The sequence below is a fragment of the Mytilus edulis genome, chromosome 6 (genome assembly GCF_963676685.1).
Source record: "Mytilus edulis chromosome 6, xbMytEdul2.2, whole genome shotgun sequence".
NCBI lineage: Eukaryota > Metazoa > Mollusca > Bivalvia > Mytilida > Mytilidae > Mytilus > Mytilus edulis.
The window spans coordinates 29,771,733-29,798,407 of NC_092349.1; the positions used below are offsets into that span (position 1 = coordinate 29,771,733).

The 26,675-nt window shown below is 32.2% G+C and overlaps 1 protein-coding gene across 1 annotated transcript in view; it reads right to left on the minus strand.

The window, feature by feature from the left end:
- Nucleotides 1–26,675, minus strand: part of LOC139526337 (ankyrin-1-like) — a 44,257-nt gene that overhangs the window by 16,267 nt on the left and 1,315 nt on the right. Inside the window, exons 3-9 of the mRNA XM_071321471.1 lie at nucleotides 26,455–26,556; nucleotides 22,213–22,314; nucleotides 21,690–21,791; nucleotides 12,836–12,940; nucleotides 6,269–6,370; nucleotides 5,104–5,205; nucleotides 3,736–3,837 (exon numbers count right to left, since the gene is read on the minus strand). Coding sequence (XP_071177572.1) covers nucleotides 3,736–3,837; nucleotides 5,104–5,205; nucleotides 6,269–6,370; nucleotides 12,836–12,940; nucleotides 21,690–21,791; nucleotides 22,213–22,314; nucleotides 26,455–26,556 — 717 coding nt within the window. The remainder of the gene's footprint in view (nucleotides 1–3,735; nucleotides 3,838–5,103; nucleotides 5,206–6,268; nucleotides 6,371–12,835; nucleotides 12,941–21,689; nucleotides 21,792–22,212; nucleotides 22,315–26,454; nucleotides 26,557–26,675) is intronic.

Genomic DNA, 26,675 nt, shown 5'->3' on the forward strand with positions numbered 1-26,675 from the left:
TCAATCAATCAATCAATCAATCAATCATGATCATGATCAATCAATCAATCAATCATGATCATGATCAATCAATCAATCATGATCATGATCATGATCAATCAATCATGTTTCATAAAAAATTGAAATTTAATATTGTTCTTGCGTCACTTCTGAAAAAAAAATGCACATGTACTCTGAAACTACAAGTCCAATCGACCTGAAAATTTGCAGGCAGCAGGGCACACATGTACTAAAGGTTCATAAAAAAACTTGGTGCGGATATCTCTCAAGACTTTTCCTAGAGAAAAAAAATGGCAATGCTGTAAAAATCGCTTGCTAGGTCCGTAAATCTCAGTGACATCCTACAATAAAATGTCCGCTCCTAGATTAAAATACTAATCTGTGTTACAAACTGGTGCTGAAAAATGTACATTTTAAGAAAATAATCGTTAAATGTGTATTAAAGTTACACCGGAACAATTAAATCCAAAACATGCACTGCTTGTGAACTGTCATCAAAATGTCAATTTCCTACAATGACAAAAGAAATTACATTGTGTGCATTCCGTCTCTATACATGTTGTCTGTTCAAAGTCCCCACCTAAAAAGGAATAAAAAGACTATCTTTTCGTTATTATAAACCCGTGTCACGTGATGTGGCGCGCGCGCTGTACCTAAAATAAAAGAAAAACTTTCCAAACTAAACATGAAACTTCTCCGGTAACAATAATATAGACCCCATACAGAAACAAACAAACAAACAAACAAACAAACAAACAACCCCCCCCCCCCCCCAAATTCAATTAATTTTAAAGGGGGAAAGACCCCCTACAATTGCTTTAAAAAAGCAATTGATTTATATTTATTATTTTTTTTTTTTTTTTTTTTTCTTCCGCCAAATTTTGTTCTTGCGATAAATGTTTGTTTCGCAATATGTCGCTTAGATATTTCTCATATGGTATCGTATAGTTTATGCGCTTTTAAATTTCACCCTGCTAAGGCGAACCATTTTCTTTGTAAGAGTTATCTCCCCTTTCACTGTTTATCATCAGAGTGCATCTCCTCCGTAACCGTAGAAAAATGCGACAAATTTATTTTATAAAATTGCTCGTTATATCCTTCGCATGATTTGTCCTATTTTAACCGAAGCGATATGAACACTCCTTATGAGAGTTATTCCCCCTTTTGCATTTGATATTAGTAATATGCATTTCTAACTGGTAAACCATAGGTAATAGAGACCTAGGGTCTTTTGATTTAAGGTCCTTGGTCCAAAAAAATGAAAATTAGGTCAAGGTCAAAGGTCAAGGTCATATTATAAATTTTGATTTTGGCTTATTTTCACTTTTCTTCAAAAACCGTATAACATATACACATGTTATCTTTACTAAATTGTTAGTTACGACATGTCGTAACTTATAAATTTTGGTTGAAAGGGTGCGTAATCAATAATTGGGAGTTTTCGCCCATCTTATATTTAGAATTATGCATAAAGTGATATAACTCATTATCCATATATATTATAAGACCTTGCATCTTTTGATTTGAGGTCCTTGGTTTGTGACCTTGAAAATAAGCTCAAGGTCATTAGTTAATAGGACGTTCTAGATTTTGACCTTTGCTTTAAATTCATATTTATACATCATAAAGTCATAGGAAGTGACATTTTAGACTGATTTTTAATATTTTTATATCAAAATTGATCTTTACCGATGGAAAGACCTTCAATTGTTCTCTGAACAATTGGCTTTTAATTATGCTGGAGTTTCTTATCGACAACATATTTGTTGAATTTGGAGGTAACGCTTTTAACAAATTGTCGGCATTCCTATGGGAACGAACTGTGCGCCTCTCCTTGCCAACCTCTTCTTCGTTTCATATGAATCGGAGTTCCTACAGACAACAAAACAAGAAGATCAAAGAAACCAGATTATTTAATTTCACTTTCATATATATTGATGATTTTCTCTCCATTAACAATCCGAAAATTCCTGATTGGGTTCCATTAATAAATATCCCCCAGAACTAGAAATAAAAAACAACAACAGACATGGCTTCCTCTGCCTCATTTGTAAAACGTCAATAGTGTATGAGTTGAAAGTTGATGAAAGTTGATGAACCAGGGGTATGTCAAAGAACGTCTCGTCCTTTTTCTAAAAAAAATCATCGGAAGGTAGCAACACTTTATGGTTAAATAATCCGTATCAACTTCAAAAACAATACATGATGGTCTTGATATATAGATTCTGCGTACTAACGTTGTTTATAATCTTTCCCGTGTGAGTCTATCCTCCCTAGACCAATCAGTACTGTGGTCTATGTTTGTTATAGTAAGTCGATTAGGATCTGCCTAAGTGTGGCCAGGGGATCTCAAATGTCTACTGGGAGGAATATTTGGCTTGCATGCATCATTGACCGTTCTTTCTAATGTGAAATGGCTGTTTCGATTTGCCTACATATTGTTTACCTCATTCACACTGTAGATGATGCACAGCATTTTGAGGTAGCTCGATTATAAATAAAAACAGATAGGAAAAACTGGATAGTTCAATTAAGCCGAAAAAAGCTTCAGAAACGCCTATACAAATTGACTTGATAAAATAACAGAACTCTAATAATCTAATATTTTCGTATGAAAAATGAAGACCTTTCTGTTATGATTCTGACTTTAATAAATGTACTATATTTTGCCTGGTCAAGCTATTTAAATGACCACATCATCTATCACTAGTGTAAAACTCTGTATACATAACCTGCTATGAACTATGTATTGGCAGAAATAATGTGTGTTATGTACTTTTAACAAAGACACATTATGTCAACATGTACAATTGTAAAACAAATATTTACGCACGATAGTTCAGAAATGACTTCTTTTAATGAAGTAAAATGGAAAAACTGTATAGATAAAAAAATATGTAGTTTGAGTGCCGATGAAACAGCTCTACATCAATGTCACAATTTGTTAACCATTAAAGGTCAAATTATTGTCTTCAACACGGAGCCTTGGCTCACACCGAACAGCAAGTTATAAAGGGACCCACACATTACATGTGTAGAATATATCCAATATGTCTGAATGAATTACCAGTACATTTCTTTCAACTTAATATGAATTATGATAGCAAAAGTAAGCAAATAGTTGATATTAAAGTTGGAAAATATAAATATGTATAAAAAGATAAAATTGATGATTGTACCAATGATCATACATAATGGGATGTATAGATAAATACATAGGGAATGATCAATATCATATCATGTTTGATTTCTTTTTTATTTTAATTTCCACCAGTAAGTTAGCGTGTTATGATAAGTGGACCCTGTGTGTGTATGTAACAGAGGATTTAAATTTGAAAAAAAGTTATCACATTGTTCTCACAAAGATACCAAAGGTATGCCCAAAAAATCCGTAAGTCGAAGAAAACAAACTGACAACAGAATTACATAAACTAAATTAATACACGTTTACCATACATCGAGCAACACAGACCTAATTCAAAGCAAGGGATACGCTAATGTGCTATGGAAAATTATTGGTGTCTACATTATTTAGCTGTGTTTTACCCTTTCTGTTTACAATATTCAATTTCACTTGTTAAATTAATAATAAGTACTTAGAAAAGATTGGTACAGCTAGTATGGAAATCAGATTCAGATGTTAATGGTTGGCTCAACGATTTAATAAACAAAACATATGACACAATGAAAGTTGACAACACATTAACATAGCCATACACTTTTTATACTGTATACCTTATTCTCTTGATTAGGATCTATATTTGATGTTTTGAGTAACAATTTGACCATTTCGAGATTTCCTCTCCTTACAGCTTTGTGTAAAACAGTGTTGCCATCCTGTAATAAACAGTTGTTATTTTTACAGTTCTTTCCAATATTCTGCTAAACAATCAAATTGTATTACGGGTATATGTTATGTTGTCAACAATTCGTGGGTATCGAGTTTGATCTCACTCGAATAACAAATTGAATGTTTATTTTTCTTCATAAAACAACCATTGCCCAAACAGCAAATGAATTAGATAGATACAGAAGATGTGGTATGAGTGTCAATGAAACAGTTGAACATCTTAAGTCACAATGTTAAAACGTAAATCATTATAGGTCAAAATACAGTCTTCAACACGAAGCTTTGAATCACACCGAATATCAAGCTATATAGAACTCCAAAACTGACTAGTGTAAAACCATTCAATACGTCTGTATGAATGACTAATACATCTTCTTTCAACTTAAACTGCTTTACAATTGGATTTTGTAATAGTTATTATGATAGGAAAATTTCGTAAAAAGTTATTATTAACGTTACAAAATATAAACATGTATGAAAAGATGAAATGTGTGCTTGTACCAATGATATGCATAATAAGATGTATAGACAAATACAAAGGAAATGATGAATAAAACATAATTTGCTATATTTGTCTCATTTTATTCTCCACCCATAAGTTAGAGTGTTATAATACGTGGACTCTGTGGGTTTATGTAACAAAGGACAAAAGTTGAAAAAAAGATATCAAATTGTTCTCCTGAAAATACGGCAGAGTCGACCCAAAATCATAAGTCGAAAACAAACTGACAGCAAAATGATAATCTTAAAAACGTTTACCACACTTTGAATATAAACATAAGACTGAGCAACACGGACTTAATTCAAAAGCACGGGGTACGCTCATGTGCTTCAGAAAAATAACGATGTCTTAGCTTAATTTTACCTTTTGTACAATATTCAATTTCACTTGTTCAATTAATTGTAAGTAATTGCAAGGAAAGATTGGTATAGCTAACATGATGTAAATGTTTGACTCAACGTTTTGAGAAACATAACCTAAGACACATTTTTGTGCTGAATAAACTTGGTTCCATCTCACTCGAATATCCAATTGTATTTTTTTCTTTTCTTCATAAAACCACCATTGTTCTAACAGCAACTGAATAACATAGTGTAGACGACTTTGTATTCCTTGCGAAGATTGTACGTCTGTTTTCATTTAAGGTATAAAGATTAGTTGGAAGTGGTTACTTGAATTTAGATTAAGGCTGATGATTATTTAGGTCGAGTAAGCAACGTTTGAAAATCTTCGTAAGTAGTACATTCCATACCTTATATACTTTCTTAGGATCTATAGATGTTCTTTCTAATAACAATTGTAAAATTTCGAATCCATCTTCTTCTGAAGCTATGTCAAATGGAGTGTTCCCATGCTAAAAAAGAAATGTTGGAAATGTTACGAGGTTCATTGAACTTAAAGGGAATGAAAAAACATGTACAATTCATATCTGAATTTTGTTGAAGAGAATAACTCATTTTGATACTTCAATAAAATAATGCACACTAAGTCAATTCAAAATATACAATATAAAATAAAATTATGTTTGTCTAAAATGTTTTAGTACATTGCGGGTTTTTTTTGAAACAGAACATTTGTATTAATCTTATTTTTATTTGTAATCTTTAGAAAAAACATCATTAAGTAAGTATATTAAATTCAAAAGCAAAAATAGAAAATTATTGATATATGTCTACAAGTTACGACTATCTTCTTTTAGAGTTACGATGGGCTTCCGTAAACTCTAAACGGCTATGTTTTTGGTTACAAGGTCACATATGATATTAAGGACGCATATACAGGTTTAAAAAAAATGTAATATAAATTTTATTCTAAAAACGATTGATGTAAAATCGACAGGTCGAACTAGGTGTAATACCACCATTAATTTAACTCTGTAAGTTTCATGATATAGATATAATGATGGAATAAAAATAGCACAGGTTAAAATGTTACACCGATATCATACAAGTTATCACATTTTGCTGATGATACAATTTCACTTTTGAATGGAGGTTTATAATTCTGAAAGAAAGTTTTAGTTGAATACGATTGTGTGTCACAATTTCAAGGCTCGAACAATAAAACAAATAATTAGAAATTGCTTATTTTTGACTTAGGACTTTTTTGTAATCTGTATCATAAGTTCATTGTCGTTTAATAAATTTGTTACGTCTTTGCAACACGACATCTCCCACATTAAGGAGTTACCATCTTTACATTTTAATTAACTATGTAGTGACTGCATATACATGACTTCATGAAAGACATGTATCTTGATATTTGTTTTGTTTTTGTTGCTTATGTTGTTTTCTTAGATATCAGTGCCCTTCACACCTCTGATATCTAGCTCATGTGGTAGATATGTATTGATTCCGTAAGCAACATTGTGTTGACATTGATTTTAATTGCGTTCTGTAAAGAACTTCATTTAATACCTTATTTACGCTATTTGGATTGATCTCTGTTATTTCTAATAACCATTTAAGTATGTTTAGGTGTCCACCTCTAACAGCTGAGTGTAAAAGAGTGTCACCATCCTGGAAAAAAAAGTTGCAATGATCATATATTTGGTATTAAAAAAAAACTCGTAGAAATTATTTGAGATCACAAAATAGAAGTCGTCAACAACTTGAAAATCTAACCTACGAAATTAACGATTGTTTTTCTCTTAAACCCGTAAAAAGTAAAATCTAAAAAAAAACAGAATAAAAACGGAAAGTCAAAATCAAAAGCTCCAACCCATCAAACAAACAGAATATAACGTGTGTGCATGAAAAATGTTCAGACTGCAAGTTATTGAGCCGACGATAAAGTGTCCTCTCTGCTAATTTAGCTTCCTCCACCCACAAAAACTAGTCATTATGCTAAAAGCCATTACCGATCATGGCTGTACTCACCATCAAACAAATAAACAAATAGTATCTTGGTACGCTGTCTGATACTCATAGTACGGGTAGACATCAAGAGAGTCTCAGTAAGGCAAAAGAAATAAGATAAAACGTAATAAAAATTGTCGTAAGTATAGTTTAGAAAGACACAACGTGTTTACATCTTTTCATTTTGACATCTTGTGAAAAGTTGTCTCAATGGCAATCAATTCAGATATTTTTAATTTCATAAAGATCAGAACATTATCCATTCATTCGCGATCTTTTTTTTTCTATTTCATTCGTATGTTCTAAAATGTTAACAATTGTAGAGTAATATTAACCCTCGTGTATGCAGATATTTCCTATTGAAACACAATCTGATGAGAAAAACTGGTGATGACTGTAGATTTGCTATAAATAAATCATTCACGCAGTACATTGAATTCAAAACCAAGAACAGAAAATTATCAAAAGTTATTAACTAAGGTTCATTATATAGAGTCAATTGATGAAACACAAATATTACAGATAGAAATGTGATGCCGATATTATATATGTTATCACCTTTTGACGAAGATACAAGGTCACATTTGAATGAAGGTTTACAATTTTTAAAGAAAGTTTTAGCTGGAAACGATTGTTTGTCACAGGTTCAAGGCTTGATAACCATTTCAAAACAAAATATATTAGAAATGAGGGAAATAATTTATTTTTTCTTGATACATACTTATCGTTGACCAGAATAACTCTGTAGTATGTGTAAAAATGGATATTATTGTGGATATTGAACTGCATAAATCATAAAGTTTTACAGATTAAAGGTCTCAAAACGAAACTATTCAGTTATAATAGGCAAAAAAGACAGTTGTGTAAATTATATTAATTATTAAGCATACCATGTCTATAATTCAAAACGAAAGATGAGAAACGTATTCCCTACCATTTTGATATTTGAAATATAGGATTATATTAAACAAATAGTTCTGGATGTAAAATTGCGCTTAAGAAAATTTATATTCTAAGATACCGGTGGTTAGGCAGGTGTATTAAGGAAGAGGTATTACTATCAATAAATTGTCAAGATGAGAATAATAACACACATGTGTCATTTGGTTTTCATCTGAATAATCTATGTTATTGTCACAAAAGAACATCTAGAACTTTGTATATGGTATGTCAACAATAATATTATTCGTTTGATAGCATTTTCAATAAAATGGTAATGGGGAATGTGTCAAAGAGACAAACACACAAGCAGAAAACAGCCCATGCGACCACTGGGTCTTAAACATAGCTATAAAGTCCCCCACCCGATGGTTAGCTCCAGCTGATCCTTAACATAATGTATAGTTGTTCATCGAAAATGGATGTCACATTAAACTCCGAAACAGATAAATGAACCAAAATTTAAAAAAAAGATACAAAACTAACTAAGAGGCTCCTGTTTTTAAACAGGCTGAAAAATGTCAAAGTCAGATGTTAGATTATGTTAAAGAGGACATTTCGGAATATATTGAAAGAAATATTGTAAATTCAGAAATTATTGCGATGTTTTAATTAAGGCAAACAATGCGACAGGGTTATATTCGCATTTTCAATCAAATTTAGAATGGTAATGGGGAATGTGTCAAAGAGACAAACACACAAGCAGAAACAGCCCATGCGACCACTGGGTCTTAAACATAGCTATAAAATCCCCCATCCGATGGTTAGCTCATTGAATGCACAACATGTTCCAAGTGATTTTTACATTTGTATTTGTCACTGTTTTAAAACTATAAAAATAACAATGTCAAATTCTTTTTCAAAACAACAAAAATGACTCTTTCATGTTTCCGTAGCAACCACCCTAGCAACCTATTTTCAAACCTTTATTGAGAAATTATTCCTAGGCAATAGTCATAGTTTACATTTATTACTTTAGAATAATTGGTTGTGGATGCAAAAGTGTAAAATAATGTCATACAAAATGCCTATAATTTGCAATCTTGAATCCATTGAAAATTCCACTATTTAAATCAGTGATGCCCTCTTCTTCCCATTTTGTCAGAAATAATTTGTATCTTTTATCTTACTGATAAAGTGTTATATGTTAATGAACAATAGTCAAAATATTCATAAAGCTTGAAATGTATGCATAATAACTGCTTAAAATGGGTAATTTTTCATCATCAAAATATGCATTTTTGTGGCAAAATCCAAGGGGACCCGTTACTATGGCAACGGGGACATAAACACATTTTTTGTCAACATATGTCTTGTTAGTTTATCGATAGCTACCAACAGAGAAAAAAATCAAGAAAATCTGAGACTATGCGTGCTGCAACTTAGATGGTGGTTACAAAGAATTGCTATTGATACCAGAAACAGACACATTACCTTATCTACGTCATTTAATATCAGGTGTTAAGTTATCACAATGGGAATCATATCACATTTTCGAATATAGATCAAAATAATTTTCTTTTGAGAAATAACTCTATCTTCCATTTTAAACCTTAAGTACATTAGGAAATAAGGTGCATATTATACAGACAACATTGTAACGGCTATATCCAATTATCCTTATCTTTTTTTTACCAGCTACAAATGTATGTGTTAAAGAAAGTTTCAGTCATAAAATATAAATGTTGCCATATTCTAAGTTCCTCTGCAAAAGCATTGAAGTGCACTAACATATATGATATACTGTCGCTATTCAGATTTTAAAATAAATGTTAATCCCACATCGAAAAGACTAAATACTATTTCATCGTAGACATATTAAATATGAAGATATTATGTGAAAAGTATAGCTGTCTTCGTCTTGAATTGTTCAACGTTCACTGGGGTAAAGCTGATGACCGTACATGTAACTGCATTCACGGTCATCCCAAGATGTCGGATGAAAAATTAGGTCAGTATCTGTATTGTCTGTTACAGTGTTTCTATATCATTTTCTTTACAAAGTATACATTGATACGATGTAAATTTATAAAAGATTCACACAGAAATCACAAATTACTACCGAAAAATGTTCAGGAAACGGGAAATTCAGTTTGAAAGAAATCGGTACGATGTCCGTAAATCATTATCAAAATATTTTCCAGATGACCGTAATATAAAACAAGGATGACCGTGATTGGTAAACAGATGACCGTAACTTGTAAAAGCTTACCGTTATTTGTAAAGAATGACTGTAATTTATAAAGGATGATCGTAGCTTTTAAATGATGACTCTCAAAGAATATCCGTAATTGTATTCATAGCTTTTTGTTGTGTTTGTCTCAATAGTGGCTCAGTTAGCGGATATAAACATGTTTCATCATTTATTTTTAACTATTTGCCGTACTTTGAGTTCATGACAATTATAGTAAATTGCAAATTTCTCGTAAATAATGAAATTTAATTAATGCGAACAATGCGACAGGGTTATATTCGCTACAATTTAAACTCTCATTTTTTATATAAATTTAGTTCTGACTTTGCTCAATATCGCAAAAATCAAAATCGCATTTTAGGTTAAAATGACAAAATTGCAATAATAAATACACGTGATAATTTTTAAATTTCCAGTAACAAAAACATTTTTTTTTTATTAAACACTAATTTTGCAGAGAACAATTCAAGATCTTTCCACGGCAAAAAGCACATATTTTGATCGACAAATATTGATTTCCCGTTTAAAATGTCAATTCAAGTGTTACAAAATACAGTCTAGCTTAATGTATGTGTTTTTTTTATGAATCAAATATGGTTTCTTTATACTATTAATAAAAATAAGGAAAAGGTACTTCTGGTTAACAAAATTTTACATTTAGTTTTATGTAACTTTCACTTTTCATTGGTTTTGAAAATATAACTTTTTTGAACATTAAAAGTTAAATCACAAAAATACTGAACTTCCAGGAAAATTTAATCAGAAAGTCCATAATCACATTGCAAAATCAAATGACAAAACACATGAAAAACGAATGGACAACAATTGTCATATTCCTGACTGGGTACAGGCATTCTCAAATGTAGAAAATGGTGGATTGAACTTGTTTTTATAGCGCTAAACCTTTCACTTGTACGACAGTCGCATCAAATTTAATAATATTGATAATGATGCGTGAACAAAACAAACAGACAAAATAGATAAAAAAATCACAAATAAAGGTAAAAAGTCTAATTCAGTAGGTCACATTCGTGAAAAGGGAACGGGATTGTAGTTACGACATAAGGAAAATATCCGATATCATCTATATAACATGTATTCAATAACGGTCAACCAACTCGTGTTGCCGACGTCGCGGCTCGATTAAATGTAAACAGGTCAACAGTTTTTGGACTTATAAGCAAATACATGATACAGACAGAGTGGAAATACAAAAGAATGGCCAAGTTGATTCCTCGACCTCAATCCGATCGAACATGTGTGGGCTTTGCTGAACCGACGCATCCGTAAAAATTCAGGACTGTAAATAAACAATGCATACTCTTAGCTGTGAAGTAATTCTGAGTCATCATTTTCAAAATTTACAAAGAACTTTAAAATGCACTAATCAGGGAATGAAATAAAATTCCAAAACGGCAAATTCAAAAAATATTAAATAGAACGCTAAAACGCTTCCCATCCGTCATCTCTGCACGTGGAGCATGGACGATATATTGATTTTGAGTTATCTATTTAGACACTTGGACCCTACTGCGCTCCATATAAAGAATGTCCTGTTGAATGTGAGTGAGAAACATTCGTTTTGCTTCTGACTTTTGATAATTCCGTTTTGTATTTAAAATCATACGTTTTTGTAATAAAATAAAATTTTAATTTGTTGCATATTTTTTTTTTGGCTTAGTATATATCACAAAATTTAATCTAATCAAGCATTTGATCATTCTTCATATAAATGTATTCTAATCTATTTTAAAAATGATGAATGTAAAATTGATTTTTAGAAAGAACCTTCCTTCCAAGAATTAGATTTATGATATTAATTAGCAGTAGTTCAACACACGATTTAAGGACAAATATGTAATATTTACGACATTTTCAAGATGTAAATCAATAAAAAAAAATATCATATGTAATTTAGCAAACTGTGTTAATTTTTTGCTATATATACTATTTACACCAATAGGTCGATACATCTGCTGGTAGACGTTTCGTCCCCGAGGGTATCAGAAGCCCAGTAGTCAACATTTCGGTATTGACATGAATACCAATAATGTGGTCATTTCTGTAAATTTCATGTTTACAAAACTTTGAATTTTTCGAAATACTTAGGATTTTCTTATCCTAGGCAGAGATTACCTCAGCCGTATTTGACACAACCTTTTGAAATTTTGGATCCTCTATGCTCTTCAACTTTGTACTTCTTTAGCTTTATACATATTTTGATACGAGTGTCAACGGTGAGTCTTGTGTAGACGAAACGCGCGTCTGGCGTACTAAATTATAATCCTGGTACCTTTGATAACTATTTACACCACTCGGCCGAGGGTAATACCAGTCCAGTAGTCAACACGGTGTTGACATGAATTTCAATAATGTGGTCATTTTTGTAAATTTCCTGTTTACAGAACTTTGAATTTAAAAAAAAAACACAAAAGATTGTCTTATCCCATGCATAGATTACCTTAGCCGTATTTGACAACTTTTGGGAATTCCGGATCCTCAATGATCTTCAACTTTGAACTTCTTTGGCTTTCTTAATATTTTTACATGAGCGTCACTGATGAGTCTTATGTAGACGAAACGCGAGTTTGGCTTACTGATTTATAATCCTGGTACCTTTGATAACTAACTATATCTACAGTAATCCCATTTTCAGACTTTATTTAAATAAGTAGTGGCAGTATATACATGCGTTCATGAATGATATATCCTTGTCTTAATTTTATCTGTAAGATTGAAATTCAAAATAAAATTTAAACCAAAAAAACGCATTTTAATCGATTAATTATCCTTGATTCCTATAAAACCTCTATGATTTTGATATAAGTATTTCTTGTTTTTTTGATAATTGTGGATACATAACAAAGTTTTACTCTGATAATTATAGTATTTTGCAGATATGTGTAGTTTATATAAGCAACATTATATTGGCATTGATTTTAATGAACGATTTAACAAAGTTTGACAATTATGTGCAAACCGACAACTCGTACCTTATTTTCTTTACTTGGATCTATATCTGGTCTTTGTAAAAACAATTTCACTATGTCAAGATTTCCACCACTGACAGCTAAATGTAGGGGAGTATCACCTTCATACTAAAATAAAAAGCCTACACTGTTCATAGCATGATATGAAAATTAACAAAAACAATATATACAATTGATTACAATACAAAAAATTACATTGGCCAACATTTCGAGAAGTTGATGAATTTGAAACCGTTTTTTGTTTATCGCAATTTTGTTTAAACTGTAAATGTGATTTATGTTAATAGCTTGTGTTCATAAAACATTTTCATTTTCATTAAATCCCGTTTACATTGACAATGGTTGTCTGTTTTGCAGACGTGTGGTTGTTCTGTCTGTTATTTCCCATTTTCCACCAACAAAAACATGGTCCCCTTCGTATAAACAAATATTGTCATACAAATGATTAGAGTACAAAAACAAAACATTAGCTAAAAGTTCAACATAATAAAAAGAATTCCAAAACCGTTTTTTGCAATCGCATTTTTGTACATATGGATTAAGTAAATAACTTGTGTCCATATATAATGTTCATGGTGATGTTAATTCAAATTCCTTTTAAGTTGACAAATATTGCCAGTGTTCCATAAAGTCGGTTGTTCTGTCTGTTTACTCCAGCCTCTCCATCAACAAAAACTGGTCGCCATGGTATAATCAATATTACTGAGCGAAGCTTCATACTCCATCAAACAAATACACGAACATATCATGGTAAGTTGAATCACACTCATATTACAACAGTTGGTATAATAACTGTAAGATATCCAGATTATACACACACAAAAGTTAAAATTAGCCTTAATTCCAAAATGAAGAATAAGCCCTTTTTTATACACAACCCGATGCAAATGTAGAAGGAAATGCCTACATGGAATCTATATATCCTTACACATACACACACGTTACAAAAATTCGTTACAAACACCCTTGTAGATTTCGAAAAAGAGCATGTTAATGCCACTATAAGGCAACACTCGTACCTGAAAAGTGGAAAGGGATTAATATAAGTTGCAAAACTTGTTTCCCAATCCGCTATAGATAAATATGTTTTTTTTCACTCTTATTGATTCTTTATTGAATATATTGCCGTTTAACAATTAAACTTGGTGTACAGCATTTTATCAAGTTTCCCTCTTAAATTACCACTGAATATCCAGGGATAATATTCAGTAAAATTAACTAATAAAATACATTGGTTTAATTATCTGAACACATTGAACTATTATTATAACTGTTACAAATAGTCTTTGCTACTTCACAAAAGAATATTTTCAGATATATTCATCGCACGACTTTTCGTATGTTTAAAAAAAATACAAAAAATCGTGTTATTGCATTGAAAACATTAGTTTGTGTTCGGGTTTTTTCGAGAGCAGTCCGACCTTTCCCGAGTGCGGTCGTGTTTTTTTTTCCGAGTGACTATACAAATATCCTACAGCTTAAACTGTTAAGTGTTAGTGTATTTATGTTTAAAACAATAAACAATAACCAAATGTTCAAAACTAGGTGGTACTCAACACTTTGACTGAAATTAATTTGGCTTGTTTAAATTTCATTAAATTTTGACAAACTATTTTTCTTTGAGGCTTTGACAAGAATATCAAAATTACAAACAAAATTGAACCTGACTCTTTATCGAAAAAAAAAATGGTCGAATACATAGCAGTTTGAAAAAAACTAATTTTGATAATTGAGAAGCTTCATATTTTCTTACAGAAGACTTAGCCGCTAAATTGCAGTTATCAATAACTGGCACAGAAAGTTTAAATTTATCTGGGTTAGGGGACAGCGCAGAAAGTACGAAAATTATACACTTAGAAACTGCAACTATTTATTTGCTCATCGACGAAGGGAAATTGCCGATCAGATTATTGATCGTACCGGAAATCGCCACACCACTCAAAAATTTACATCCGCAGAGCTGCTCAATTATCGTACTTATCCGGGATTAAACTCCTACATCCAGTAATCGCGAACGACAATTTCCAAGTCTCAGTACTCGTAGGAGCCGACTACTATTGGTCAATTATAGAAAACCATATCATTAGAGGTGAGTGACCTACTGCCGTGAAATCAAAAATAGGTTATTAACTGTCAGGACCACTTCACGGTACACCAAGTTACAATGGCCAGCCAACCTATATGATGAATGTAATGACATCAAGAAAGACAGAATAATGCAACCTGGAGAAGTTTTGGAAGTTAGAAACACTTGGAATTGAGCTAATAGATGAGAAGGAAACATGGAACAAGAAATTAAGCGAAGTATATGAGAAGACATGTATCTGTTACCACGACAACATATATTTTACTTCATTATTCTGGTTACGGCACCAATATCGTAGAGTGATTGTATCGGACACAAATTAAGGCTTAGAGAATAGCTAACGTCACAACAACGGCGACGTCGTGTGCAATAGAGAGCGGTAGTAGGAACACCTCAAGTGTAATTCTTAACAACCACCTAAAGTACTTTTCAAGGATTGAAACAAATGCATTCGTCAGTTTGATTATTGTGTATTAACACTTATATGTTGTTACATACAAGAATCGTTAATTTGTTTATATTGCTGTTTGTCATATCTTATAAGTTAAAAGCAGAGTATATATGTAAGACCCAGATTCACGTCCGGTCTCTAATCGACGTCCGTCCCTCAAACCACCGTCCAAATCATGCATCACAAAAATATATCCTCAAATCGACAGCCGATGTTATCCCTATCCAATCGACGTCCAATTTTTGGTTTCACTGAACGACGTCCATTTTTTTACTTCTCTAATTGACGTTCATTTTTTTAGTTTCTCTAATCTACGTCCGTTTTGGACACAGAATACAAAATCCAACTGAACCGATATCAGCTGATTTTTTTTTAAACAAAGAAGTGGTATCATTGCTTATGAGACAACTCTTCACAAGAGAACAATTGATATAGGCCACCGTTCGGCCTTCGAAAATGAAAAACGCCCATACCGTATAGTCAGCTATAAGAAGCCTCAAAGTGACAAATGTAAAACCATTCAGACGAGAAAATAACGACATAGTTGATGTTCAACATAATGCACGAAAAACAAAAATACAACAACGACAACCACTAAATTACATTCTTCTGACTTGGAACAGGCACTTACATATATAATGTGGCGAGCACATACATTTATAATTTTACGGGGTTAAACATGTTAGCATGTTTCAACCCCTCTTTCTAACCAGTTAGAATTGTGATGTAACAGTACAACATAAGAACGAACTATAAAAACCAGTTGACACTTTTAAACATATTATGTGTCACAGATATAAAAATCTATTTGTTAATGCATTACCTACTAGTATGTCAACAAGTTGTGTAATTTCTAAATTTTGGAGATTTAAACTACAATAAAATTAGGAGATGTGATATGATTTCCAATGGGACAGGACAACTATTTACAAGAGTTCAAATAAAGTGAATATGAGAAATTATAGGCAACCGTACGGCTTTCAACAATAATTTGAACCCATATCTATATATTGTCTATTGTTGCAGACTGAAAAATGCTCTCAAGATGTCGTGTTTTTTTTGTGTAGTTGGGTTGTTTTCTCATTGACTAACACTGAAATGCATGATGCATGTATTTTTTAATATATAGATATGAATAACACACTACGATATAGATCGATTGGATCAATAATTTACGAAGATAAACATTAATATATATATTATACTATTTCGGGTTTAAAAAATCTTTGAAGGAAGTATGTATAAATACTTGAAAATTTAGTTGTCATAAGAACCCTACAAAACATGAACATGTATCAGTGTAAGTCCAGTAATTAATCATTTTTTTTATATTTGACATCGATTTGAGAAGACTACACAATCAATCGGACGTCGTTTTGGCAATACATGACATCAAGTTGGACGTCGATTAGAGTCACAAAATATTGGACGTCGATTTGAGAACGTGACATCAGATTTGGACGTCGATTTGAGGAACAGACGTCGATTAGAAACTGGACGCCGATCTGAGTCTAACATATATTCGTGATGTACTTATCATAGATAATTCGGATTGAGACATCCATACATATAGTGTCCTAAGCTGATGAACTAATAATGTCATTGTTAATTATTTATGGGATTTAATTTTAATTTTATTGTCAATGGGAATAGAAATGGAGCGGGTTAGGTATGTGTGTTTTTTTTTTTTAAATTTCATTCAAGGATTTTTATGTGTTCGTGGGGGGGATTGGGAAGGAGGAAAGGTCTCCTTTAGTATAATATGTTTTATCACATTGCATTTTTCTGATTCCTCACTGTTGTCTAGATTTTGACCACATGGTCTTAAAAAAACCCTGCTTCTACATAAATAAACACAGTTCATTTTTTTTTTTGATAAAAATAGAAATTTGTGTTGAACATGAATGTGAAAGTTAACTCATAATATGCACTACAAACTGTTTCATAAAATATATTTCAGGCAATTCCATTTAGAAAAAAAACTATTCAAATACTCCGTTGCTTGAAGCTTTAATTCTTATCCAATATTGCAATGTTTTAAACATACAAGTAGAAAACTTTTATCTAAATTATACATTCAAAACATTTAGATTTTATTCGGACTAAGTCTTAATGATAAAATAAATATAAAGTTTAGTTCGTTGAAGACTAATAAGGGCACCACGTGGCGGATCCAGTCAGTTTAAAAAAGGTGTAGTCAATCCAAGATAAAAGGGGGTTCCAGTCATATGTTTCCATTCAAAAACATTGATCGTTGAAAAGGGGGGTTCCAGCTCTATTACCCCATCCCCTTGGATTACCCAACAAGGTGGGTTCCTACATATGCAACATATATATTTGTATGCTAAGCGTCTCTGGTCGTCGTAATTTTAATCCAAACTCGTATATGCCTCAGTATGTTCGACTATGACATGTATGAATGTTTGAAAACACTGATTGCAGAGCCACCACGAAAGGTTTCGATAAATCTCCACTCTCGCGTTACCGATACAAGGGCTCTTTAAATGTCACTGGTTTTCCAATGCTATGATAATGCTGCAGTATAGGTTTTGCCGATATATTAATAATCGGCGAGTCTTTTTCACATGTATCAGCATGACGTATTATATCCTGTACAGGCGTCAAACTATGCATCATAAATCAAAAAAATATATTTTAGTACGCTTCAGAATATTTTTAAATTTGTCAAATGAAGATTGCCAAGTAAAATAGTGAGTGTTTTTAAAAAAAAAGATGTGGTATGGTTGCCAATGAGACAACTCTCCACAAGAGACCAAATGACACAGACGTTAACAACTATGGGTCACCGTACGGCCTTCAACAATGAGAAAAGCCAACACCACATAGTCAGCTATAAAGGTCACATATTATTGAAGAAATTACATATGTCCGTTGCCATGGACGATATGTTCATCGTCTTAACCTTAAAAAAACAACCTGCATATTTTCTCCATAAAGAACACACAAGAATATGAAGTCATTATAGTATAAATATGCACGAGCATAACGATCAACTGAGATATGTCAACATCATACGAAGGGGTAAAGGGTATGTTACCTTTTCATTTATTCAACTTGGTGCCAAAGTGTTTAATTTTCTTCTTCAAAATATTTTTCAAGTGAGTCTATCCTACCTAGACCAACCAGTAGTGTGGTTTATGTTTGTTATGGTCAGTCTGTCTTAGTGTGACCAGGGGATCTCAAATTGTGACTGAGAGAATGATTTGGCTTTCATTCATAGTCACTACGATGGCTGTTCTTTCGTTTGGGGAATGGGTGTTCTGACTAGCCAACATACTATTTACCACATTTACACTGAAGATGATAAAACAGCATTGTGTAGTCACTGTGATTTAAATACTAACTCGATAACAAATATAAACAGATACTAGTAGAAGAAACTTGATAGTTTAATATAAGGCGAAATGCTTTATGAATGCCTGCTCAAATTTCTTTTTTGAAATAATGGAACTCTTATAATTTAACTTGTTCGTATGAAAAATGTTATGATTTTGACTTTGGTAGATGTACTTTTTTTGCCTTGAACTATGTCTATGCAATTGATTACAGAACTAATTTGTGTTATATATATTTATAACAAAGACACATTATGTGTTATCTCTTTCATCTTGTAGTAGTATTAAAACATTTGACTTTTCTACATTTTACACAAGTATTCCATATTCCAAACTAAAAGACAAATTGAAAGAGTTGATATTGCTTTGTTTCATAAAAAATGAATGGCCAAATTGAACGTAGATACAAGTATCTTGTCTTAGGGAGGGATACATCCTTCTGTGTGGCCCTCTTAGGAAGAAATGGTATCGGATATGTTCCTTACGTCGCTACTACAGTCTCCTTCCCTTTGATGAATGTGACCTACCGAATTAGACTGTTTACCGGATTTGTTATCACATAAGCAGCATGACGGGAGCTACATGTAGAGCAGGATCTGCTTACTCTTCCGGATCACCTGAGATCGCCCCTAGTTTTTGGTGGGATCGTGTTGCTTATTCTTTAGTTTTCTATGTTGTGTCAGGTGTACTATTGTTTGTCTGTTTGTCTTTTTCATTTTTAGCAATGGCGTTGTCAGTTTAGATCAAAACCAAAATTTATGATAAAACAGATGATTTTTCATTTCCTATCGTTACTAATCAATTTTTATATGGTGATGTTCCCTTGTCACCATCTTATTGTTTTATACATCTCAACTTTTGAGATTTGCTCGTGTATATAACAACGTATTAGATTTAAACGAGATACATTTGTTTTTTACTGAATAAATTATTACACCAGGGTTTTCGATATCAAAAACTAGTAAAAACATTTAGTAAATTTTATCTTCGGGACAAAGACATCATTCGTAAATATAATTCAACATGCAGACATCTTATACGTTCAAGTATATACCATCCAATTTTTAATGGTTGTATTCTATACTGAGCGTAAACAATGTCGGCATTCACCTCAAAGCTAACAAAATCTTAAACAGACTTAGTAAGAAGGGATATAGTTACGGTACTGTTGTCAGGACATTAAAGAATATTTTGGCTTTAAAATTGATTCACTTTGAGTCTTTGCATCGGAAATAAACACATCTATCATGAAACCAGTTGTTGACATGATACGGGTTATGTTCTTCTGACATATTTTGTGATGGTATAGTGCTAAACTAGATTTTACATGCCTATGATCAAGACATAGCCTTTCAATCAGTTTAATTGAGATCTGGAGCGGGCATGTAACTTACCTGCTAGGAGTCCTTTGTAAATTTATGTATCATCGTCATTTTCTTTAGTTTCTTTTGTAACTTATTCTGACATCGGACTCGGACTTCTTCTGAACAGTGTGTTCCTGTGCGTATTGTTGTGTGTTTGATTTTGATATATGGGCTGGATCAATAAGGTGAGGGTAAAGATCTAAAAAAACATGTTTAACCCCGCCGTATGTTTGCGCCTGTCCCAAGTCAGGAGCCTCTGGCCTTTTTTAGTCTGGTATGATTCTTAATTTTAGTTTCTTGTTTTTATTTCGTTTTGTATGACGTCCATTATCACTGAACTAGTATACTTTTTTGTTGAGGGGCAAGCTGAAGCACGCCTCCAGGTGCGGGAGTTTTTCGCTGCATTGAAGACCCATTGGTGGCCTTCGGTTGTTCAATTCTCTTCGGTCGGGTTGTTTTCTCTGACATATTTCCATTTCTTTTCTCAATTATTTAGTATAAAACCACTAAATATGTATGTATGAATGACCAATTCATTTTCCTTTTACATAATATGCTTGACAATTGCATTGTGTGAGAGTAATAACGGTAGCCAAAGTACGCATATAGTTGTTATCAAAAATATAAAATATATAAATATAAATATGTATACAAATATCAAATGAATGCGTGTACCAATGATTATACATAATGGAATGTAGAGATTAATATATAAGAAATGATCATTATAATATACTGTAATTTACTTTTACTTTTTTCATTTTTATTCTCCACCCGTAAGTTAGAGTGTTATGATACGCGGACGCTGTGGGTTAACGTTACAGAGGAATAAAAATTGAAAAAAAGGATATCAAATTGTTCTTCTATAGATACCAAAGGGACAACAAACACCATAAGTCTAAAACAACTGACAACAAAATGACAGAAACTAAAACAAATAACGTTTACAAAACATTGAATAGAAATTTGAGGCTGAGGAACACACCCCATATTTAAAAGGGACACGCTCATGTGCTTCAGAAAAATAGTGATTTGTACATAATTAAATAGTTATCAAAGTTACCAGGATTATAATTTAGTACGCCAGACGCGCGTTTCGTCTACATAAGACTCATCAGTGACGCTCAAATCAAAATATTTATAAAGCCAAACAAGTACAAAGTTGAAGAGCATTGAGAATTCAAAATTCCAAAAAGTTGCGCCAAATACGGCTAAGGTAATCTATGCCTGGGATAAGAAAATCCTTAGTTTTTTGAAAAAATCAAAGTTTTGTAAACAGGAAATTTATAAAAATGACCACATTATTGATATTCATGTCAACACCGAAGTGTTGACTACTGGGCTGGTGATACCCTCGGGGACGAAACGTCCACCAGCAGTGGCATCGACCCAGTGGTGTAAATAGTTAAGCTTTGTTTACCTTTTTTGAAATTCAATTTCACTTGTTTACTCAACTGTAGATACTTAGAAAAGATTGGTACAACTAATATGAAAACCAGTTTGAAATGTAAATGTTTGCCTCAACGATTTAATAAACGTAACAAATGACACAGTTAAAGTTGACCACACATAGACCTACTTTATTCCTCACACTTCATACCTTATTCTTTTGATTGGGATCTATATTTGATGTTTTGAGTAACAATTGGACCAATTCGAGCTCTCCACTTCTGGTAGCTTTGTGTAAAACAGTGTTCCCATTCTGAAATAAACAGTTGAAATATGTCAAATTATAGCCAATATTCTGTTAAAGAAAAAAATGTCATTACATGTATGTAAATTATTAAACAAATAAAATAAATATTAAACAAAGTTGTGTAACATATAAGTTACGTGTAAACGTTAATGTTGTCAATAACTTGAGTATCGAGTCTGATTAAATTTGAATCCACCTTACTCGAATAATTGAATGCTTATTTTTCTTTGCAAAACAGCCATTGCCTAATGGCTACTGAATTACGCACCGTGGATAACTTTGAAGTTCTTGTGAGTATTGTACATCCGTTTCCCTTTGAGGTTTAAAGATTAGTTGAAAGTGAGTACTTAAATGTCGATGTAGGCCAACGATTGTTTTGGTTGACTATAGAACGGTTGAAAATCCTCTTTAGTTGTACAATCCCTACCTTGTATACTTTTTTTAGGTCTATAGTCGTTCTTTCTAATAACAGTTTTACTATTTTGAATCTTTCTTCTTCTGCAGCTATATCAAATGGAGTGCTCCCATCCTAAAACAGAAATGCTACGATGTTCAGAAAAACAAACAGAAAAGGTAGTAACAATGTGCGAATTTAATTTAAATAATTGTGAAGGCAGTAATTCATGTTGAAACATCAATAAAATAAGGCTTATGACTTATTAGAATATATAAAATAAAATCAGTTTCACTTGATATGTTTAAGTACATTGTATATCTTTTGAAACAGGTCATTTATATTGATTTTAGTTTTGAGCTTTAGTGAACAAACATGGTCATGGTAACGTGTTTTCAACTCTCATCTATATTGACAAAGATTGTCAGTTCCCCAAACAGAAGGTCGGTGGTTCTCTTAGTTTACTCCAGCTCTTTCCACCAAATAATACTGGTTGTCATTATGTTATTACTGTCACAAAACGTGGTATTAAACATGCTATTCACCAACAAACCAATGAACACTGACATATTGAAGATATCATTACGGGCAGACCTCTACACAGAGTTATGAGTGAAGGCAATTTAAATTGGATACGATGAAAATTAAGTAGTCAAAAGTATTAAGCAGAAACAAACACATTGCCTTATCTACATCATATGATACCAGGTGAAAGTTGTTTCATTGGAAATCAGATCACATCTTCTAATTTTAAATAAGGTAAACATTAAATAAAAAAACAAACATATCAAATAATATTACCAGGTCAAATTAACAAGAAAGTACGATTTGAGAGAACTAGCAGTTACTGGAAGCTCGTTAAAAGCCAAACACAATAACTAATAAGAAACCGTACACTGAAGATGATAAAACAGCATTGTGTAGTCACTGTGATTTAAATACTAACTCGATAACAAATATAAACAGATACTAGTAGAAGAAACTTGATAGTTTAATATAACCGGAAATGCTTGATGAATGCCTGCTCAAATTTATTTTTGAAATAATGGAACTCTTATAATTTAATTTTTTCGTATGAAAAATGTTATGATTTTGACTTTGGTAGATGTACTATATTTTGTCTTGTCAAACTATTTAAACGACCAGTTCATCTGTCACCGTTGTACAATTATGAAAAATTACCCACTATGAACTATGTCTATGCAATTGATTACAGAACTATTTTGTGTTATATATTTATAACAAAGACACATTATGTGTTATCTCTTTCATCTTGTAATAGTATTAAAACATTTGACTTTTCTACACTTCACACAAGTATTCCACATTCCAAACTAAAAGACAAATTGAAAGAGTTGGTATTGCTTTGTTTCATAAAAAAAGAATGACCAACGTAGATACAAGTATCTTGTCTTAGGGAGGGATAAATCCTTCTTTGTAAAAGATCACTCTGAGTCAAAAAAAAAAATTCTATGAAACTTACATTATCAAGATGCTTGATTTTTTTGATTGACAACATATTTATTACGTTCGGAGGACGTGTTTTTCAACAGACTGTCGGCATTTCAATGGGAAAATGTGTGGCCCTCTTAGGAAGAAAGATAAGAAGTTAGCAATATCATTTAACTCTACTTTCCGCTTTATAGATGATGTTCTTTTACTAAATAATTCAACATTTGGTGATATGTTGAACGCATCTATCCCATCGAACTAGAGATAATGGATACTACAGATACAGTTAAGTCGGCCTCATATATTGACTTACATCTAGAAATTGACAATGAAGGTCGGTTAAAAACAAAACTTTACGACAAAAGAGATGATTTCAGCTTTCCAATTGTGAACTTTCCCTTTCTAAGTAGCAACATTCTAGCAGCACCTGAATATGGGGTATATATCTCCCAATTGATACGATATTCCCGTGCTTGCATTTCCTATCATGATTTTCTTGATAGAGGGTTGCTGCTCACAAGGAAGCTATTAAACTAAGAGTTCCAAATGGTGAAGTTGAAATCATCCCTTCGTAAATTTTACGGACGCCATCACGAGTTGGTTGACCGTTATATAATAACCGTTTCACAAATGGTATCGGATATGTTCCTTACGTCGTAACTACAGTCTCCTTCCATTTCATGAATGTGACCTACCGAATTAGACTGTTTACCGGATTTTTTATCACATAAGCAACATGACGGGTGCCAAATGTGGAGCAGGATCTGCTTACTCTTCTGGATCACCTGAGATCACCCCTAGTTTTTTGTTGGGTTCGTGTTGCTTATTCTTTAGTTGTCTATGTTGTGTCATGTGTACTATTGTTTGTCTGTTTGTCTTTTTCATTTTTAGCAATGGCGTTGTCAGTTTATATCAATACCAAAATTTATGATAAAAGAGATTTCCTATCGTTACTTATCTGTTGTCAGTTTGTTTTAGATATATGAGTTTGACTGTCCCTTTGACATCTTTCGTCCCTCTTTTATCAATTTTTATATGGTGATGTTCCATTGTCACCATCTTATTGTTTTATACATCTCAACTTATGAGATTTGCTCGTGTATATAACAACGTATTAGATTTTAGCGAGATAAATTTGTTTTTTTCTGAATAAATTATTACACCAGGGTTTTAGATATCACAAACTAATAAAAACATTTAGTAAATTTTATCTTCGGGACAAGGACATCATTCGTAAATATAATTCAAGATGCAGACATCTTATACGTTCAGGTATTTGACATCCAATTTTTAATGATAATATTCTTTACTGAGCTAAAACAATGTCGGCAATCACCTCAAACCTAACAAAATTTTAAACACACTTAGTAAGAAGGGATTTAGTTACGGTACTGTTGTCAGGACATTAAAGATTGTATATTTTGGATTAAAAATTGATTCATTTTGGGTCTTTGCATCGGAAATAAACACATCTATCATGAAACAAGTTGTTGGCATGATACGGGTTATGTTCTTCTCACATATTTTATGACGGTATAGTGCTGAACTTGATTTTATATTCATATGATCAAGACATAGTCTTTCAATCAGTTTAATTGAGACGTGGAGCGGGCATGTAACTTAACTGCTAGGAGGCCTTTGAAAATTTATGTATCATCGTCATTTTCTTTAGTTTCTTTTGTAACCTATTCTGACATCGGACTTCTTTTGAACAGTATGTTCCTGTGCGTATTGTTGTGTGTTTGTTTTTGATATATTGGCTGGAGCAATAAGGTGAGGGTTCTGATCTAAAAAAAACATGTGTAACCCCTCCGTATGTTTGCGCCTGTTCCAAGTCAGGAGCCTCTGGCCTTTTTTAGTCTGGTATGATTTTTAATTTTAGTTTCTTGTTTTTATTTCGGAGTTTTGTATGACGTCCATTATCACTGAACTAGTATACTTTTTTGTTGAGGGGCAAGCCGAAGCACGCCTCCAGGTGCGGGAGTTTTTCGCTGCATTGAAGACCCATCGGTGGCCTTCGGTTGTTCAATTCTCTATGGTCGGGTTGTTTTCTCTTTGACATATTTCCATTTCTATTCTCAATTATTTAGTATAAAGCCACTAAATATGTATGTATGTATGATCAATTCATTTTCCTTTTACATAGTATGCTCGACAATTGCATTGTGTGAGAGTAATAACGGTAGCCAAAGTATGCATATAGTTGTTATCAAAAATATAAAATATATAAATATTAATATGTATACAAATATCAAATGAATGCGTGTACCAAAAATTATACATAATGGGATGTTGAGATAATATATAAGAAATGATCATTATAATATAATTTACTTTTACTTTTTTCATTTTTATTCTCCACCGGTAAGTTAGAGTGTTATGATACGTGGATGCTGTAGGTTTACGTTACAGAGGAATAAAAATTGAAAAAAAGGATATCAAATTGATCTTCTATAGATACATGTACCAAAGGGGCAACAAACACCATAAGTCTCAAACAAACTGACAACAAAATTGCAGAAACTACAACAAACAACGTTTACAAAACATTGAATAGAAATTTGAGGCTGAAGAACACAGACCATATTTTAAAGCAAGGGACACGCTCATGTGCTTCAGAAAAATAGTGATTTGTACATAATTTAGCTTTGTTTACCTTTTTTCAAATTCAATTTCACTTGTTTACTCAACTGTAGATTGGTACAACTAATATGAAAACCAGTTTGAAATGTAAATGTTTGCCTCAACGATTTAATAAACGTAACAAATGACCCAGTTAAAGTTGACCACACATAGACCTACTTTATTCCTCACACTTCATACCTTATTCTTTTGATTGGGATCTATATTTGATGTTTTGAGTAACAATTGGACCAATTCGAGTTCTCCACTTCTAGTAGCTTTGTGTAAAACAGTGTTCCCATCCTGAAATAAACAGTTGAAATATATCAAGTTATAGCCAATATTCTGTTAAAGAAAAAAATGTCATTACATGTATGTAAATTATTAAACAAATAAAATAAATATTAAGCAAAGTTGTGTAA